The 20,903-nt window shown below is 31.9% G+C and overlaps 1 protein-coding gene across 2 annotated transcripts in view; it reads left to right on the forward strand.

Annotated features, from left to right (window-relative positions):
• The window catches only part of LRBA (LPS responsive beige-like anchor protein), a 561,748-nt gene that overhangs the window by 368,077 nt on the left and 172,768 nt on the right, over positions 1-20,903 (forward strand). For both annotated transcript variants that reach the window (XM_019722880.3, XM_019722903.3), the window contains exons 41-42: positions 14,831-14,948; positions 17,150-17,252. In XM_019722880.3, coding sequence (XP_019578439.3) covers positions 14,831-14,948; positions 17,150-17,252 — 221 coding nt within the window. The remainder of the gene's footprint in view (positions 1-14,830; positions 14,949-17,149; positions 17,253-20,903) is intronic.

The raw sequence follows: 20,903 nt of genomic DNA on the forward strand, positions 1-20,903 counted from the left end.
TGGCAGTCTGAACAGACAAAATCAAGAGGCCCAGGTAGATACTATGCACCCAGTTAGTTTACAGCCCAGTTGAGCCACCTCAATCTTCAAAAACCCCAAATGTTTACAATGGGCAGTGAAGTCTGGCCTTTGCCCCAAAGGGCATCATTATCTTTATTATATGGAGCAATAAACAAACCAGCCCTTTTCTCTAAGGGAGACATTACCTTTCTCTTCCAAGGCTGTTTGCTATACAAACACCCTTAAAAAGAGTGTCTGGAACAAAAGCGTAATTGGCCTGTTATATCTAATCACTTGGTCTTTTCACCTCTTTCTATCTTTAAGTAGTAGTCTTTTTTATGCCGTCATACATTGTATTCTATCTTTAAGGGGTCTAAACAGATTTATAACCTTAAATTTACTGTACATATTTAGCACCTTTTGAATTTTGTCTCTCACAGGCTACGTACTTTCTCATGATCTCTACTTAATATAGCCTATGAATTTTGCCTATAAGTTACTTTCTCACTATCAATGTTTAATGCTTCTTTTGATTTTCATCTATCCTGTTTCTTGTCTTCTATATTAGAATTGGGTATTCTTAGATAATACAAAAAATTCTCATGATCTATATATTCAGAATTTTTGTCGAGAAGGGGTGAGGTGTTGGGAAACGTTTTCTTTTTTAGGTGCTACTGTGCACAGGGCGGTGCTACTTCATAGGATATATTTATTTTCAATTCCTAGAAAAGCATTTACTTTTTGTTTTTGTAAGGTCTTCTTACAGTGAACCAAATAATAAGTTCCCAGTTCCTTAGTATTTATGAGACGTCATTTTGACTACTCTCTCTAGGATCTGTAAATTTTGCTAACCTATGTCATGGCCCCACTAAATGCCCTTATCAGGAGCTGAGACATAAAGTTCACTATTTTAGCAAGTCTAGAGATCTCTTTTCTGTTTAATTTTGAAACTATTCTAGAAGCAAGGAATAGGAGATGAATTAGTTTCAACTAATTCAACAGAAATAGTTAATTTCATAATTTCTTCATTGAGTACAAATTCATTGAGTTCTATTATGTGGCAAGTACTCCAGTTTTACAAAAATAGGTCAGATAGGTAGGTAGATAGGTAGATAGATAGATAGATAGATAGATAGATAGATAGATAGATAGATAGATAATCTACTTAAATCATTGTCTAGTAAGTGAGACATGTACAAATAAGTGGAATTTGTACTAGGCCTGTGATAGCAGAAAGCAGAGACGGTTCAACCTGCTTGGGAAGTCAGAGGTTTTATGAAATCTTGGCTTGGCCTGTAAGGAGGTTTACCATAGAGGAAGTGTTATGTAGTATCTCAGAGTGTAATGTTGGAAGAATGATAGACTTGGGTACACCACTTACTAGTTAGTGATTTCAACTAAGTCATTTAACCTCTCCAAGACAGTTTCCTCATTTATTAGGTGATGAAAATGACACCTACTGTCTAGTAGTACCATTTTGAGAATTCATCTAAATAAAGGACTTGGAGCAGATGCTAGCATATAATGCGTGCTAATTAAATTGTATTTGTTGTTGCTGTTGTTATTATTGTCTGCTACTTAGGCTAATGCAACCACCCCCAGCACCTCCTCCACCAAGCTCATTAAAAGAAGTTGCTTTCCAGACCAACACATTTGAAGGCATGTACACATGAAATAGCATAGCATGGTTGAAGGCGTGTATGTTTTGTGACATGGTTGGAAGATGAGCTATGTCTATGAAAATATTCAAGTATTATGAGGACCAGTTCTATAGTAGATTTTAGTTCCTAATGAGGATGTAAGTGCTGATTGAGAGTGAATCTATCGAACTTGTTGATTGAGATCCAAAGGAATGAGTTGTGCAATGCAGGATGACTCACATTCCTGTGTGGTTTATGTGATGTTCGTGTCTCCGTTTACCAAAATAGTCTCTCATGGACTAATGGAAACTCTTGAGGGGACGACGAGTTCATTTTTGCATGTGTGGAATCTGAGAATTTAGAGGACATTGTGGTGGAGCTATCTAGTAAGTGATTGGATATAGGGGTACAACGCTGCCCTTTCCGAGTAGAGGTAATCACCTCTAATATCAGATCACTAGCTTTTGGCACTCTTGTGTGGTTTGGCATTATTAGAAACAGTGGTTTTGGATGAAATGACACAGTGCAAAATGAAAACACTGAAAATTCAGTCACCCTACTAAAATCCAAAGGACATCAAGTTGGAATATGCGACGAAAGGAAACTGGTGTAGACATTTTGAGAAATGTTAGGGACAGGTGGGTGCATTCAGAGACAATTTGTGAAAGTGTAGGAGACAGAAAACTTCTCTTGGTAGTTTGAAAACATAATCTATTTTACAGTGTATCTACTATAAGTCTTGAGACAAAGATATTAACATAAATATTTCAGTGGAAACTGTCCCTTGGATTTTGTCTTATAATGCTTTTGTCTGGTTTTAACATGTGGGTAAGGCTGGCCTCATAGGAAGGATTGGCAAGTATTCCCTCTTCTTTAACATTTTAGAAGAATTTGTGTAGAATTGGTGCTATTTCTTACTTAAATATTTGGTAGAATTCACCAGTAGAGCCATATTGGCCTAGAGTTTATTTTATGGGAAGATTTAAACCAGAAATTCAATTTTTTTAATAGAATAGTGCTATTCATGTTATCTGTTTCTTCTTGAGGGTGCTGTCATTTTCTATGGTAGTTTGTGTCTTACAAGAAATCTGTCCATTGATCAAAGTTGTAATTTAGTGGTATAAAAGTTGTATGTATTCCCTAATTTTTCTTTTAGTGTCTATATAATCTGTAGGGATTTTTCCCTCCTTATAACATTTCTAATAATTTGATACAAATTCCACAAGTGTTTATTCTCTCTTTTTTCTTTGATTAGTCTGGTTAGAAATTACAAATTTTATTTTCAAAGAATCAATTTTGGTTTCATTGATTTTTTTTCCCCACCCTCTATTATTGTCTTTCTATTTCATTGATATTTCACTTTCATTTTTATTTCTTTTCTGTAAGTGACTTTGGGCTCAATTTGCTCTCATTTTCTCTACTTTTTGTTTTTGTTTTTGTTTTTGTTTTTTAAGATGGAGGCTGAATAATTGATAAGACTTTCTTTCTTTCCCATTAATATAGGTGTTTGTGTTAGAAATTTCACTCTAAACACTGCTTTAGCTGCATTCCACAAATTTTTATATGCTGTGTTTTCACTTTTATTCAGTGTAAAATATCTTCTAATTTCCTTTTTGTTTTCTCTTAGACCCATGGGTTATTTAGAAATGCACTCTTTAGTTTTCAAATTTGGTGAATTTTTTAGATTTTCTTTCTGTTATTGATTTCTAATTTAATTCTGTTGTGGTTAGAGAGTATACTTTATATTATTTGTATTAGCTAATTTTATTTCAAATTGGGTTTTGACCCAAAATACGCTCTATTTTTGTAAATGTATAATCGGCTATTATTAGATGGAGATGGAGTGTTCGATAAATGTCAGTTAGGTCATGGTGTATGATCTTGTTGAAGTCTTTTGTATCCTGCTGATTTTCCATCTACTTGTTTTATCAGGTTTCGAGAGAGGAATGTTGAAGTCTGTAATTGTGGATTTGTGTACTTCTCATTTTAATTCTCTGTTTTTGCTTCACATATTTTAAAGCTCTTTCAGTTCATAAACAATTAGGATAGTTACAGCCCCTTGATGATATGTCATCATTGTGAAATGACCTTATTTATCCCTAGTAATATTTTTTGCTCGAAAATCTACTTTGATTTGATGTCCTTTTCTAATAATTCTGTCATCTGTGTCATTTCTGGTTCAGTTTTGATTAATTAATTTCTCTCCTCATTATGAGTCATGTTATCCTGACATTTTCCAGGCCTGGTAATTTTGAATTGAATTCCAGCTGTGGCGAATTTTACCCTGTTGTGTGGTGAATATTTTTGTATTCTGTAAATATTTTAGTGCATTGTTCTAGGACACAGTTAAGTTTCTTGGAAATAGTTTGATCCATCCATAACTTGCTTTTAAGGTTTGTTAGGCAGGACCAAAGCAATGTTTAATCTAGGTCTAATTTTTCCCAACTACTGAGGCAAAATCCTTCTGAGTACTCTACGGAATGTTCCATGAATTAGGATTTTATTTTTGCTATAGCTGTGTAAGTTCTGGGTATTATGTCCTGTAATCTGGGGGGATGAATCTTTTACTGGTCTCAGGTTGTTTTCTGAAACAGCTCTGTTACTGTGCAGTTCTCTCCAGTCTATTACTCTGCCCTGCAAACATAGCCACCTTCATCTCACTTTACTCCAAGCTTTCTTCTCTACTCCAGAAGACCACTGTGTTCTAACTAGGCTTCTCCTGCCTGCTCTGGGGCCAGCAAAGTCTCTCCAGGCAGTAGTTAGTGGGACCACTTCCCCCCAACCCCCATCCCCGTCTCTCAGGGATCACTGTCTTTCATTGTTTGATGGTCAATGTCTTGAAAACAAAATTTTCGTATGTTATATCTATTTTCAACATTATATATAAGGGTAAATCCAATCCCTGTTATTCCATCATGGTCAGAAGTTAAAGTACTCTGACTCTTGAATTCGAGATTTTAAAATGCTATATTGTAGTTTTCCATTTCGTTTTTCTACCCTTGTTTGCTTTCTGCTGTGTTTGTGTTTAGGTGGTCCCAGAATCTCAGAGTGTATGTAGTTTGTGAGGTTAGGCTGGCGCTCTATGCAAAAGTCAGTGTCATCTATGATCCTGGTACCCATGTTAGATACCGTGAATAGGGAGATAGACACCTGAGACCAGTGGCTGAGCCTCAAAGAACTGCAGTCAAGTAGGAACTCCATCTAGTGAGAGGTGTGCAGTGTTGCAGAGTTATGCGCTGAAATCAGATTGACCCCCGAATCTTATTTAAATTATATTTATAGTATTCTGTGCAATATAGGTCCTTTAAGAAAATAGTCTTTTGGAAGATAATATCTGAAGCTCAGTGCAAGGGCAATACATATTTGGTTTCATGCCCTATTATGGAAACAAATAGGAACCTATACTACTCATTTATAACTGACTCTAGCTAAACAAGTTAAGTTATTAATAGAAGGAAGAAAGATAAAAAATAAATAAAGTGGAAAAGTATTTCCCTCTAATTAGGAAAAAAGTGCCCTGGGGATTTTAGGCTCTTGGCATGGAGTTCTATGTTAACTTTTTTATTTTCATTTTATTTTTTATTTCTGTTGTCTGCTATGTTTGAAGAACAAAAGCAAATGCCTTAAAGATACACAAAGGTTTTCACTTTATTTAGTTTTAATAGCTTAGTCACCAGAGAAACTTCCAGTCATATTGAATTTGCTACAAACGATAAGTAGTCTCTCCACAGGCTGATACTACTCTAAGTTAAAGCTTTAGTTCATATGTCTAAGGAAGGCTTTTGATACCAATCTGAGACTGTGCTTGAGTTCAGAAGGTAAGAACTGGCATTGAGAAGAAAGTTTGTGTTCCTTGGTTGTTTTAAAAGTATATATTATAGTATATTCCAATATATTTAATATTGGATAGTTTTTATTAATGCTGATTTAAATTTAACTGTGTTAAGGAATTGAAAGCTCATGACTTTAGAGAGTCAGTATGTAGAATAATAGGCAAAAATACTTTATAGCTTGAATTCAGTGATACTAGCATGTTGTTCTTATAAGCTTTAAAGAAGTGACTAAGAATTTTTCCAGTCAAAATAGAAAAATCATAAAACATAATTTATTGTACTGTTTTTGCCCCATATCAAACCTGTAAGGAAAAATTAAATATAAATATTTTTGAAGAAAAACAATTACAATATTGTTAGCATAAAAAATGCAAAAGTGATTTTGAGGATAGAAAGTTAGGCAGAATAGTGTTAAATCATTTTGGGGAGAAAATAGCTAATTTAAGGAAATGTCTTTCTTGGCCTTTTTTTTACTTTTAAGAGTGTGATTAATGCATAAATTTATGCATATTTATGCTTCACTTACTATGTTAATAAACAGAAAGAGCGTTGATGTAATGATTATCTTTTCAAGACATTTCTTCATTTAGACAATACTCTACTAGATAAAGGCACCAGACTCTATCTTTTAGCAACATTTTTACTACTTCAAAATATTGAAATTTTTCTTTCTTTTCTACAGATGCAAGTTAATTTCTTTATCTCTTATACTAAAATCAGATGATAAAATTGTCATTGTGACTTTGTTTTATGTTTGTGTCTTAAAAGTCACCTCCAAACCCAAATTATCTCTATTTTAATTCATGTATTTATCTAAGCTCATTCTATTCTTTTTATGAAAATTTAATACCTAGCTTTTTACTTCATGTGCTCTATGAAAAATAAAGTAAAATACATTCATGTTCTTGAATATTGTGCCTTAATATTCATTTGTGGTGTATATTAGATGCTTTAAAAAAAATCAGACCAGGTATAGTTTAAGTTAAAAAAAAGAAACTAAATTAAAAATTAGTTGAATGATGGATAAATCACTTCTTTCTCATTACCATATTTGGCTTTTGACTCATTAAAATGTGTATTAAATATTAGTTCAATAAGAGATGGCTTTTATGATACATCATTTAGAATGCAAATTATTTTTAAGCTGAGGAATATTAAAAATAAAACAGAACCAACTAAAGAGCCTGAATTATTTACAGGCCAAGGGCTTAAAGGTGCCTCACTCCACAAATATTAAATTATGAAATGGGAATTTCAGTTTGCCATAAATCTGTCTGCCATAGCAGCTTAAAATAAAATAGTTTTACCCATCTAAAGCAACATCAATTTGCCAGTCAGTGCTTCATGTATCAAAGAGCGTTCTGTGAAAATATCAATATCATTGGTTAATATAAATGAAATTAATTTTTAAAGCTGGGCTAAAGGTTGACATCTGAAAAATTGCATTACTTTGCAGAAGAGAAATTTCTGTCTTCTAGTGAAATTTCAGGTCATGAGGGCAAGTAATTTTCACAATCTTCAATGGGAGCCAGTGAAATATGAACTTCATTGTCACCTAGCCCCAAAGCGATAAGATAAAATGAGCTGATACATCATTTGCTGTGGTTTTATCATCTGCCTCAGTAATTGGAAGAGAAAACATAAGAGTGTATGTGTTTGTATGCTCCCCACTTGTCCCTCCCAGCTGCCCCATCATCCACACCCAGGCTAAAACCATTTTAGCCCAATCAATACAGAGGTCACATCGCATTTTATTTATATATTTTTAATTTTTCATACTGACTAAACTGCCAAGTAGAACATTAGAGTAATGAATATGTTTAATTGAATTTGTCACCCATGAAAATACTAAGGAGAATACTACATCATAGTACTAGTAAGCAGAAGGAAGACATTTACTATATAGATGGAAAAAAAAACACACCTCATAAGTAATTTAAAAGTTAATTTTTTTTGTACTCATAACTCATATGTTTGTTACCATTGTTCCATTCTTTTCAAAGTTTGGAGGCATTGTATGTGTTCGTGGGTATATCTTGAATAACAAAATTCCCATGTTCTAGTTTCTACCAGAGTCAACTATGTCATGTTTAAATTCAAAAAGACCTCTAAGTTTTCCTTTAAGGATATATCTTTGAAAACTTAAACCCAAAAGTTAAATGGTTGGTGATGAAATAAATCCCAAACTAAGCAGAATTCAATATTACTGGAATAAAATTAAGTGCTGTGCTTTGATATCAAGTTTCCGAGGAAATTGTATGCAGCAGAATTCAAAAACTATATTAATAATAGAGTGGTGTAACTTTAAAATACTTGGTGAAAATTGCTTTCCACTAGTCTGTTAAAATTGTAATTATTATAAATAAAACATATTTGCATGTATATCTAATGGTGAGTTGATATTAGAATCTTTTTCAACATGTTTTCATTTTAAATATTTGCTGTTTTCCGATAATGTATTAATCCTGTGACTAATTCATAATTATGTGCCATAAAAATGGGATATCAATATTTTCAAGATTTTCTTACCAGTGGTATTATCACTTAATTGATGGCATAATTAGTTTGTATTTTGTATACTAAGTTTAAATTTTTTTGTTAATGTTAGATATATCCTATCAATATGGAATTATCTGAAGGAGTAAAACCTCTCCAAAAACTGGCTAGTATTTGGGACTAGGATATGCAATGCTAGTGTAAACATTGAGAATAGTATCTTTAAAATATGCACACTCCCTTGTAAATATTTCTTATTTTAGAGGCAAAACATTTTATCATTTTTTAATACATTTCCCTTGAAACAGAATTTTAAAACATTTAAAAATTTATATTTATTGAGAAGAATTGTTATGGTTCTTTTTAAAACAAAATCTTTACCTAAGTGAGACAAATATTGCTTTATTTTCAGAGACTATTTTAGATCTTTTTTTTAAATTTCTGATAATAAATAAGAGTATCATGCAGTTGGTCAATAAAGACATGTTTCTATTTTTGTTCTTTTGTGAGGATGAGAAAACGGGGAGGTTTTCATTTGGAAAAATTGATAAGCTATTCAAAATGAATGGTTGAAGCAAAACTCAAAAATGCTTTAGTTTCAAGTCAACAAATGCAACAGGGTGAAGAAGTTTATTATATATTCACAGTATACTATTTGAAGGGTAGAAGAAAGAAATGTGTGTATTTTTGGGAAACATAATACAGAGGTTGCCAAAAATATGTATACACATTTTAAGAAAGGAAGAAAACTATTAAAGTTGTAATACTCGATATATACTGATAACAAAAGATGACTACAAGTCATGTGTATACATTTTTTTGGCACCCCCTATATTCTTTCAGAAGGCATTATTTTCAGATAAAAATTTTAAAGAAGATATGGTTATTTTTAATGTAAGAAGAAGTTATTTTTAATGTAAACAAATTGTGTGTGTGTTTTTAAAATTAAATACTGATTTCTTTCTTCTCTAATTCCCTAACCCCGAGATTTAATTAGTAAACTACCTTGTTGAAACAAATTATTAAAAAATGAAAGTTGAATTTCCCACTAATAATAATTACTAACAATATTAAAACAAGGTGGTAAACATTCAAAGAGAGTGCTGTGGGCTTAAGCTTTTAAGCTATTCTAGACTTGGGGTCATAACTGCAGAGCAATGGTAATGATACGGTTTCCATAGCAACGGATTCATTGGAGGGCTAGACCTCTGTCTAGGGTGCTGTCAGTGTATGTAGAGTTTCAGTGAACAGAAAGTCCCAAAGAAGGGTCTGCTTCTACCTAATCCAGTTTTAATTGAACTCTAGAGACTTTGAAGTGAAGCCTCGGACCAGGAATATACTATTCCAATAAGAAATAAACCTCTTGCTTAGCTAGACCTCAGCTGCTTTTCAGTACTGACACCTTTTCCTAATGAATACTTTAAATAAATGTTATTATATCAATTTCAGCTAGTAATTCTGTTAATTAAGAGATTCTTTGTTTCTATTTTAAATCCTAGTTATCTTGACCATAAGTATAGCTTTTCACTTAATTTTTTTAGGTCAGGCTAGTTGTTTTGTGTGTATGTAAGATTTGAATTTTTGATACCTGTGGCGAATTTAAATAAATTTCTGTCTCTCTTCCTGCTTCTCTCTTTCTCTGAGTTTAAAACATTGCAAGACCTGCTTATATTTTGTTTGGAAGCACACTGTCATATTCAGTATGATGCCATTTATATCACATTTGAAAACATACAAAACAATGCTGGCTATTATTTATGGTTGTATATGTACTTATAGCATAAAAATTTACGGAAATGATAAAACCCAAAACAGGGATAGTGATTGTCTGACCAAGGATGATAATTGGATCAGAAAGGGTTATACATGAGAATTTCAACACAATCTGAATTGTTTTAATAGTTTTTAAAATATATACAATAATGTGGTAAAATGTTAGGATTTTATAAGGTTGAGTAGTGGGTACATGGAGATTATGTCATTTTCTGTAGTTTTTAGTATGTTTGACATTGGGTAATAAAGCAAAATTTAAAGAAGAGCATGTGGTTTGCTGTATTTTAAGTATGTTTTTTAATAACTATACTACTTAAAGGAATGATATATAAATTGAATTTTTTTAATAATCGGAAAATTATTTCAATACATTAGCTTTATAACAATATTTTAGTATACTTATTTCTGTTGGTAATTGGAGTAGCTTAGAATATAATTAAATCTTTTGTTGCTTGACCACGATTTTGCAATTGCTGACATCACCATTATGAGCAACAGGTCATATTATATAGCTCTATAGTTAGAAAAGGTGGAATTTTCACACCGGTGTGTGATAATTTTAAAATATCACAGAACTTAAAGGATCCTTTGTTGTTTGTTTTCTTTTGATTTTTCCTCTTTCACCTGTAACTCAAATGCAGGTAAACAAATGTAGTTGATTTCAATTTCTGATGTCCTGAGTTCTAGTTTAACAAACATTTACATCCTTTTAAGAAAGATAACAATATGCTATATGTGTAAACTCTGAATATTTGGGTTAGGAAACCTGGGAGTAGGCCAGATTCTGCCACTAACTTCCCAAGGGGCTTTGTATGAATTATTTAACATGACTGGATCTCATTTTCCTTATTAATAGTGGGATAGATTGGAGTATAATTGTTACAGAACATATATTAGATTCCTTACCACTTGGTAAGTCCAGGGTGGCAAATTCCAACGCCAGTGGAAACTGGGGAGATAATAGTAAATGATGGAATGAGTAGAGAGTGCCAAAATGGAGAGTGTACTCCATTTGTTATTCTGTGGTAGATAGATCTAGGTTTGACAGATATTACAGTTTTTCCTGAGAAACCAGAAATCTGAAGGTTAACATAAATACATCCATTTTCTTTCGTATTTTCAACTGCTTTAAATTTTGTTAAAATATATGGCCCAAACAAAATGAACATGGGCCAAATATGGAGCTTAGATTACCATGTATTGACTTACTCAATCATTCACAAACATCTACTTTATGTCTGACATTGTTCTAGAAAAGGAAATGGAGTGTATTCAGAGTCTTTGCTCTAGTACATCTTAGGTTCGAGTATTCTAGTGCCAAATAGAGGCAATAGGTAAGCACATATTATAATTTAAGGTAATAATAAGTGTTATGAAGGCAATCTGATGAGTTTGGGTTTGGGATGAGGTGGTAATGGAGGAAGTGGGATTTAGATCCTGCAGCTTCTCTGAAAATGTGACATTGGAGCAGAAATCTAAATGTGAGAATGAATGAGCCAGCCATGTGAAGATTTGGAAGAACCTTCCAAGCAGAGTATGAAACAAGTACAAAGGCCTTGAGAAAGAATGAATTGGGCTCATCAGAGAGTCCCAGATGTAAGGCTTTTATAAACGATTACAAAGAGCTTCAGAGCTTATGAAACAAACTACCCTGTTTCCCCGAGAATATGACCTAGTGGGACAATCAGCTCCAATGCGTCTTCTGGAGCAAAAATTAATATAAGACCCGGTCTTATTTTACTGTAATATAAGACATAATGGAGATTATGTCATTTACATATACAACATATTGTTATCTTTTTTAAAAGGATGTAAATGTTTGTTAAACTAGAACTCAGGACATCAGAAATTGAAATCAACTATTTTGTTTTCCGGCACTTGAGTTACAGGTGAAAGAGGAAAAATCAAAAGACAACAAACAACAAAGGATCCTTTAAGTTCTGTGATATTTTAAAAATACCACACACCGGTCTGAAAATTCCACCTTTTCTAACTATAGAGCTATATAATATGACCTGTTGCTCATAATGGTGATGTCAACAATTGCAAGATCGTGGTCAAGCAACGAAAGATTTAATTATATTCTAGGCTATTACAATTACCAACAGAAACAAGTACACTAAAATATTGTTGTAAAGGCTAACGTATTGAAATAATTTATTTAAAAAATTCAATTTATATATCATTCCTTAAGTAGTATAGTTATTGAAAAACATACTTAAAATACAGCTAATCACATGCTCTTCTTTAAATTTTGCTTATTACCAAATGTCAAACATATTAAAAACCACAGAAAATGACATTATCTCCATTATGTCTTATATTACAGTAAAATAAGACCGGGTCTTATATTAATTTTTGCTCTAAAAGACGCATTAGAACTGATTGTCCGGCTAGGTCTTATTTTCGGCGAAACACGGTACATGTAATGAAGCCACTGGATGGTATTAAATACACGAGTAATGTGATCTGACTTATAGTTAATATTGTTTTTTCTTTGGCTCCTCTGGTCATCGTAGACTCTAGAGGTAAGAATCGGAGGGAGACCAAGTAGGAGCCACTGTAGTCTCTGAAGTCTTGGACCTACTGGTCATGGTGAGAGAAAGGGGTACATGCAACCTATGCTTTGGAAAAAATCTTGCTTCTAAAAAATCTTGTGATGAATACCCATATTTTTGTTCTCTCTTTTCCTGTTCATTTTTTTTATTGCTAAATTTATTGGATGACATGGTTTAGCAAAATTATATAGGTTTCAAGTGTACAATTCTGTAATACATCATCTATATGTCACATTATGTGTTCACCACCCAGAGTCAGTTCTCCTTCCATCACAATATATTTGATGCTTTTTTACCCTCATCTACCAACCCCCTGCCCCCTTACCCTCTGGCAACCACTAGATATTGTCTTTGTGAGTTGTTGTTTGTTTTCTTTGTTTGTTGCTTTCAGTTTTATGTCCTACATATGAGTGAAGTCATATGGTTCTCGACTTTTTCTGTCTGACTTATTTTGCTTAGCATGGTGATCTGAAGATCCATCCATGTTGTCACAAATGGCAGCATTTCATCTTTTCTTATAACAGAGTAATATTCCATTGTGTATAATCCACATCTTTATCCAATCATCTATCGAAGGATACTTTGGTTGTTTCTATGTGTTGGCTATTGTAAACAAAGCTGCAATGAACATCGTATCACATATGTCTTTATGGATAAATGTTTCAGATTTTTTGGCTAGATACCCATGAGAGGAATTGCCAGATCATATGGTAATTCTATCCTTAATTTTTTGAGGAACCTCCATACTGTTTTCCATAGCCACTGCACCAGTTTACATTCCCACCAACAGTGTAGGAGGGTTGTGTACTGGCCATTTGTATGTCTTCTTGTGAGCAGTGTCTTTTCAGGTCTTCTGCCCATTTATTAAATTGGATTGTTTGGTTATTTTTGTTTTTGAGTTGTATGAGTTCTGATGTATTTTTTGGATATCAGTCCCTTACCAGAGGTGTTGCTTGCAAATATCTTTTCCCATTCAATAGGTTGCCTCTTGGTTTTGTTGATGGTTTCTTATGCTATGTAGAAGCTTTTTTGTTTGATATAGTCCCATTCATTTATTTTTGCTTTTATTTTCCCTTCCCCTTGAGTCAAATTCTATTCATTTCTTTTGATCATATTCACACAGGTATCGTTATATGAAAGAATTAGTAGAATTTGTCTATCACCAATTTTAAAACTGAAAGTATGATTAGTTGTTTGGTCCTTTGAATTTTTGTTTTGTTTTTCAAAAACACTGAGCTTTAGAATTTTACCCATCTTTCTTTCTAGATTCTCTGGTGCCAGAAATAGAATAATTTCTGTAGTAAAATCTAAATACATACATAGTGAATTAAATAGTTTTGCTCTTTTTCTTTTCCCAAAGGATACTGCATTTTGCATTGCAGAATATAGGTTTGTTTGCAGTTAAGATCTAGAAAATGGAAATGAGTAAAGAAAAGAAAGTTTTATAGGATAAATTCTTACTATTCATTACTTTTCCTCTCTTTGCTTATCCCATCTTTGTCCCTACAATGCAATATCATAATCAAATGTCATTTTATTTGTATTTTTTTATAGTGGTTACTTTTGAGAGATCTAAAATGTTTAAGTTAATTAGGATTTTTATTGATTTTCATCAGGCTTTGATAGCAAACACATCTCGTTTTCTTTATTAATATTATGTGAAGTGCTGGTGTGGAGAAATTCCATGTCTGTTTTTCCTTTAACACCTTCATAATTAAGCTTTTGAAATGAACTTTTTAAAAAACAAAAATTGAATAACAAATCTACAAAGTGATTTAGGACTAAAGACAGGATTACTTTTAGTTGGCAAAGCATTGTAAGCTACTGCGTCTGTCACATGGGATGACAAGAATTCTAACAAGTTACTTTGACAACCACCTACTCCATAGAGAGATTATACTGAGTTCATTTGCAGGTTTGTGTTTAGCCTAGCTGACAAAATGATACTTAACCTCTTATACAGTCAGTCTTTATGCTTTCTGAATGAGTGACTGTTCCCTAACAGTGACCTTAAAAAGTGTGATTTTTTTTAAAGTTATGAACTTAAATATATTTTTAAAGTATGTAAAGAGTACTTCTGGGTCCATTTAAATCATAGTATATGAAACTGAATTGTATATGTGATCTATACGCATGTAGGACATTCTTTTGAGGTGTTCCTTCCTTTTTAAGGTTTTATCTAAAACTTTACTTACAACATGACTCAAAAAACAGTCACTAAATAATCCAAGACATTTCTTCACAAACAGTAAATTATATCATGGCTGTAAAAAGCTCCCAAATATATTTATAAATAGATGTTTTATAATTTTACTCTGCTTTTTTATTTAAGCTTCCTTTCCCTTAAGTTGCAATTTATTTTTTTAGGCCCCTTCCAGTTTTTTTTTTTTTTTTTTTTTTTTTTTTTAAATAACTGTTTATTCAGTTCTGAGAAATTATTTTTCTTAATAGTGTCTTTTCTGTTTTAATTGGGGAGGGGGCAAAAAGAAATCTATTGTTACTTACTTAAGATTGTTTCTTTCCTCTCTAGATCCTGGCATATACAGAAGGGCTTCATGGAAAATGGCTGTTCACAGAGATAAGATCAATCTTTTCTCGTCGTTATCTTCTGCAAAATACAGCCCTGGAGATCTTTATGGCAAACAGAGGTAATATGTTGCAGAAGTATATTGTTACAAAGCTAACCTCAATCTCTTTAAGATTTCATTTCTGAATATACCATATTGTTTCCATTTAGACATTGTTCTGTAGTCTACCCTCTGCCTTACTGACGTCTTTTTTAATCCACGTGCATCTTCCTGCCCCTCTGCCCCTCGTCTGGGTGATTCTTATAATTATTTGTAGTAGTTTTATTTTTCTGGCATATCACAAATTAGGTCAAGGCTTTATGAATATGGGGAACAACCAGCCATTTAATCAGTTGTGGAATTTTGATGTCCTCTCTATTTTTCTGCTGCTTAAACTCCTTCTGCAAGGTGGCTGCATTTGGAGAGGAGAAAAGGATAATCAAATGATTCATACATTTATTTAATCTTTTGTCTAATCAATTGCCATTTATAAAGGGACCATCAGAAAATGGTACTGAACTGTCCTGGTTGCTTTGTATTACATCATTCTTGAAAGAACTAAAATTCAATTTGTGGGTTTAAAATGGAACTTGGTGAAATTCATTAAGACAAGAAGGAGAGACAAGGTGAATGTGAAGAAAAAGAATCGTTCGGTGTGAGTGGAGGCATAAAAGGGAGACTATATAAAACTTAGTGACCTATTGTACATACTCCTTATACATACATAGGATGAAGTTTTCTTATTTTCTCTTTCCATAATATACAAATATACAAGTTGTCATTTCAAAAATCTGCACATAATACATAAGTACATGCATATATTTTTATTTTATTTTTATTTTTACCTTTATGAAATCATGTCTTTTGGGGATACAGATTTCTTTAGGTAAAGATGTTTTGTCCTTTTCTATTTGGTCTCCTCCCCCACCTATACCTCTTTTTCCTAGTGTAAGCATTATTCTTCCAGGCAAATCATCAAGTGAATGTTTCACAGTTTAGTTCAGTCTGCATTCTTGTTGTCCCAAAGGGGTTTAAACCTTGTAATATTTATTGCTTGTTCATTCTCATTCTTTTTTCTTCTTTAATATTTCTTATCGATCCTCGCTTTTTTAAGTGTGTTTTTCTATTGCCTTTTCTGCATGATCTTGGTCATCTGCCATAGCCTGTGGTAGTTTTTCTTCTATTTTTTTTTCCTTTTCCTTGTATTCAATGTAATAATGGATGCATAAGAAAGGCTTATTAAAAAGGTGTGTAGGGTACTTAGTGAATGATCATGTACTTTTTGTACATGTACATTACATGTTGCTAATGCCAGGATTTAAAAGCCACACCAAATTGATAAGTTTTTTAGGCCAGAAATATTTTTTCAGGCTAGGTGAACACTCAGAGCTTATATCTGGTTGTGATAATTGAAGTCAATATAATTAAAAATTCAAATAAAATTAATTTGTTTTCTCAAATTAATTAAATTCTCTCATGATTTTATGACTGTTATTTTCATATTTTAAGGATAAAAATTTATAGATGACTATAAATAAATTAACATTTATGTGCTGAATATGTTTATATATTGGCATGTTTCTTGATAGTCTCAGAATGTGTACTTACTAAAATGGAAATTATTAGAAAGCATTTAAATTTAATTATTAACCATAGAGGAAAAATTTTCCTTCAATTCACACATTGTTCTAGATTATATGAACATATAAAGTATAAACATAGAATCATTATAAAGGGAATGTATTTTAAACTGTTCATGATTGGGAATAAATATAACACAATTTTGTAGCTGTATTTGTCATCCTTTTGGTATTAGATTGTTAACTAAAAGAAGCTTAAAATTTAAAATAGTTTTTAATTAAATTTATTGAGGTGACATTGGTTAGTAAAATTATATAGGTTTCAAGTGTACATTTCTCTAATACATCATCTATATATTGCATTGTGTGTTCTTAATAGAAATTCAAAGATATATATTAACTTGACAAAGTTTTGTAAGTTCAACTTGTGGCTAGATAATCTGAGCTACATGTCACATTAATGCAACAACAGTTACTATAATTCCAATAGTATTTAGTTAAGGAACTATCTATGGTATAGGAGTTTATAAGTAAAATGAATATTACCTCCAATATATTAATACGAAAAGTTGACATGCACTATAATAAGAATTATATTTAATAAATACCTGAAGTAAGAGTAAATGTTTTATTGGACCAAGAAGTCAATTTTCCAGAAGAGAAATCATATTGTGTTCTAACTTTTAAAACTATTTTCCACAGTTGCTGTAATGTTCAACTTCCCAGACCCTGCAACAGTAAAGAAAGTAGTGAATTACCTACCTCGTGTTGGTATTGGAACTTGTTTTGGATTGCCTCAAACCAGGTACTGTTTTCTATGAGAAAAATATGGAAAATCATCTGTATTAATATCTGTCCTTACTTGTTTTGAAATGCATGACCTTCTGTTTTGTATTTCATAGTAAATGATTATTAGTGTATTGTTATGAGTCAACTGAACTTCTGTCTTAGGAAACTAGAGAAAGAGGAGCAAATATAAACCAAAGTAAACCAAAACAAGAAAATAATAAGCATAAAGGCAGAACATCAATGAAAAAGTAAACAAACCAGTAGAAAAATGTCAATGTAATGAGAAGTTTTTTCTCTGTAAAGATTAATAAACATCTATACAAGACTTACAAAAAAAAGATACAAATCACCAATATCAAGAATGAAAGAAAGGACATCACTACAGACCCTTCACATATTAAAAGGGAAATAAGGATATATTATGAACAAATTTATACTACTTAACCAGACAACTTAGATGAAATGGACAGATTCCTTCAAAGACACAATTTATCAAATCTCCCTAACGAGGAATGATTAACCTTAATAGATGCACAGAGGAAACTGAATTTGTAGTTAAAGATCTTCTAACAGAGAAAATTCATAGCTCAAATGGTTTCATTGCTAAATTCTATCATATATTTAATGAAGAAATAATACTATTTCTAAGCAAACTCACACAGAAAATAAAAAAGGATAAGTTTCCAAAGTCATTCTATGAAGCCAGCATTACATGAATTCCAAAGTCATAAAACGGCATTACCATGAAAAGAAACTACTGACCATCTTGTTTGCAAAGGAAGAAATAAAACAGTTTTTATTCGAAGATATACATGACTTATACGTGCTTTTATGTGGAAATTCCTGGGGAACCTACCAAAAAACAAACAAACAAACAAACAAACATAAAACAGATATTAGAGCAAATAAATGAGCTTAGCTATATTGTAACATACAGAGTTAATATACAGAATTTAATTCTTTTCTGTATACTAGCAATGAACAATTGGAAATTGGAATTAAATGTACCATCTAAATATTATTTAAAAACTAAGTAACTATAGATAAATTTGTAAGACTTGTTCACTGAAAATTGAACAAGTTCAGGGATATTAAAGAAACCTAAAAATGGAAAGTTGTACTATACCATGTTCATGAATTGGAAGACTCTGTATTATTTAGATGTCAGTTTTCTCTGAAACTGATCTATAGGTTCAAATCAGCTCTACCCAAAATCATAGCAGGCTTTTTTGGAGAATTTGACAAGCTGATACTAAAATTTAAGTGGAAATACAAATATCCATACTAGCTCAAACAATTTTGAAAAAGAAAAACAAGGTTTGGAGGACTTCCACTGTCTGATTTCAAGACAATATAAAATTACATTAATTAGCATAATTTGCTATTTGTGTGAATAGACATATAGATGGATAGAATATAATAACTTCCAGAAATAAATCCATACATAAATTGTCAATTTGATTTTCACCGAGATATATCCATGGGGAAAGAGTTTTTTCAACAAATGATGGTCAATAATTGGATATTCACATGCAAAAAAATAAAAAAAATTTAAAAAGTCCCCTCACCCCTTACTTCACAAAATGTAAAACTCAAAGTGTAACAGAAAAAAAAAAAGTAACATAACCTAATCATAAATGGTAAATTAAAATGTCCTAAAGAAAATAAAATGTCCTAAAGAAAACCTCGAATTAAGCAAAGATTTCATGAGACTCAAAATTATTCATTAACTGGCTTTCACAATTAGAAACATTTACTTTTGAAAGTCACTCTTAAGAAAATGTAAGGATATGGTACAGACTGGCTTAAAATATTTGCACAACTTTGTGATAAACGTATAAACAAACCTGGTTAAAAAAAAATCGGTCGAAGATTTGAACAGATACTTCAACAAATAATAGACAGCAAATATTTAAACTCATTGGAAGATGCCGAACATCGCTGGTCATTTGAGAAATGCCAATTAAAAACCATAGTGTGAAAATGGCACACCTTTTAGAATGACTTTTTAAAAACTGACAATACCAAGAGCTAATAATGATGCAGAGTAACTAGAATTTCACATGTTGCTAATGGGAAAGTAAAGAGGCATGGCTGCTTTGGAAGAAGTTTCACAGTTTCAAATAAAACTAACCATATACTCACCATCCACCCTTTTAAGTCTCATTTGAAGGCATTTACCTTAGAGAAATGAAAATACGTATTCATTCAGTGACCTGTTCACAAATATAACAGCTGTATTCATAGTCACAAAAAATTGGAAATAGTCAAGATGATCATCAACTAGTGAATAGATAAATTGTAGTACATCCACACAATAAAATATATTCCTCAGCAATAGAAAGGAATGACCTACTGATGTATGGAACAACGTGAATGAATTTGAAAAACATTATACCAGGTGAAAGAAGCCAATACAAAGGACTACATGCTGTATGATTCCATTCATAAAACATTTTGGAAAACATAAAACTATTTGGATAGAAATCAGATCAGTGGTTGCAAGGGGCTGGAGTGTGAAGGGGCGGAGTAGTTATAATGGAAGTTATGAGGGAAACTTGATGTCATGGAAGTATTTCATATCTTGATTCTTGTGGTATTACACAACTGTATTTGTTTGGCAAAGCTCATTGCATTGTATATTTTTAACAGGATGGATTTTATGCTATGTAATTTATTCAACAAACTTGATTTTTAAAAGTAGAAAAGGATAAAGAATGTGAAATATTAATAAGGATACACACAGAATCAGGAACTCTAGAACCATGCTAGTAGAAATATAAACGAGTATAATCACTATGGAACACAACTTGCCAGCTTTCTTACAAAGTTAAATATGCACTTAATTTATGTCCTATAAGTTTCACTCCTAGGTGTTTACCAAAAATAATGAAAATATGCACATTCACTTGAAAGCAAATATAATAGCAGTTACTCATAATAGTCCCTAATGTCTATAATATGTAAGAGACTGTATAATATCAAGAGATTGTAGTGCATCCACACAGTGAAATACTACTCAGAAATAAAAAGGAATTGACTGCCAATACATGCAACAATATGGGTGAATTTCACAAGCATTATGCTAAGTCAAAGAAGTTAGGCGCATGGGCTCTATTCATCATAGCCATGGGCTGTGATTCTATTTATGTGAAATTATTGAAAAAACAATACTGTAGAGTGACAGATAGCAGATCATTGGTTATCAAGGACCAGGAACTCTGGGATAAAGGCATTAGCTGCAAAGGGAGGCGAGGGGGCTTTTTGGAGTATATCTTCACTGTGATGGTGGTTACAGAAATATGTATATTCAAACCTTATTCAAGTCTTCACTTAAGGTTGGTAAATGTTACATTAAATTTTGTGTCAATAAAGATCATGGAAATAATAAACTCTGTATTTACAATAAGTTGCAAAATTGTTTATTACCTACACATTATCATGTGCTGTTACTTAGCATGTATGAAAAATCAGAGTAACATTTTTTATCACTTTGTTAAATACTTCATTATATTGTTGGTTGTATTTTTTCTTTGTTGATATAAATATGAAATCCATATATTAAGGATTTTGTAACTATAATTAATTAAAACTTTTATCTTTGACCTCTGGTAAATCAGAGTGCAAATATTAATTTTGTGTGTATATGTATATGTATAGTCTTAAT

Source organism: Rhinolophus sinicus, chromosome 15, assembly GCF_057876585.1.
Source record: "Rhinolophus sinicus isolate RSI-liver-muscle chromosome 15, RSI-T2T, whole genome shotgun sequence".
Lineage (NCBI taxonomy): Eukaryota > Metazoa > Chordata > Mammalia > Chiroptera > Rhinolophidae > Rhinolophus > Rhinolophus sinicus.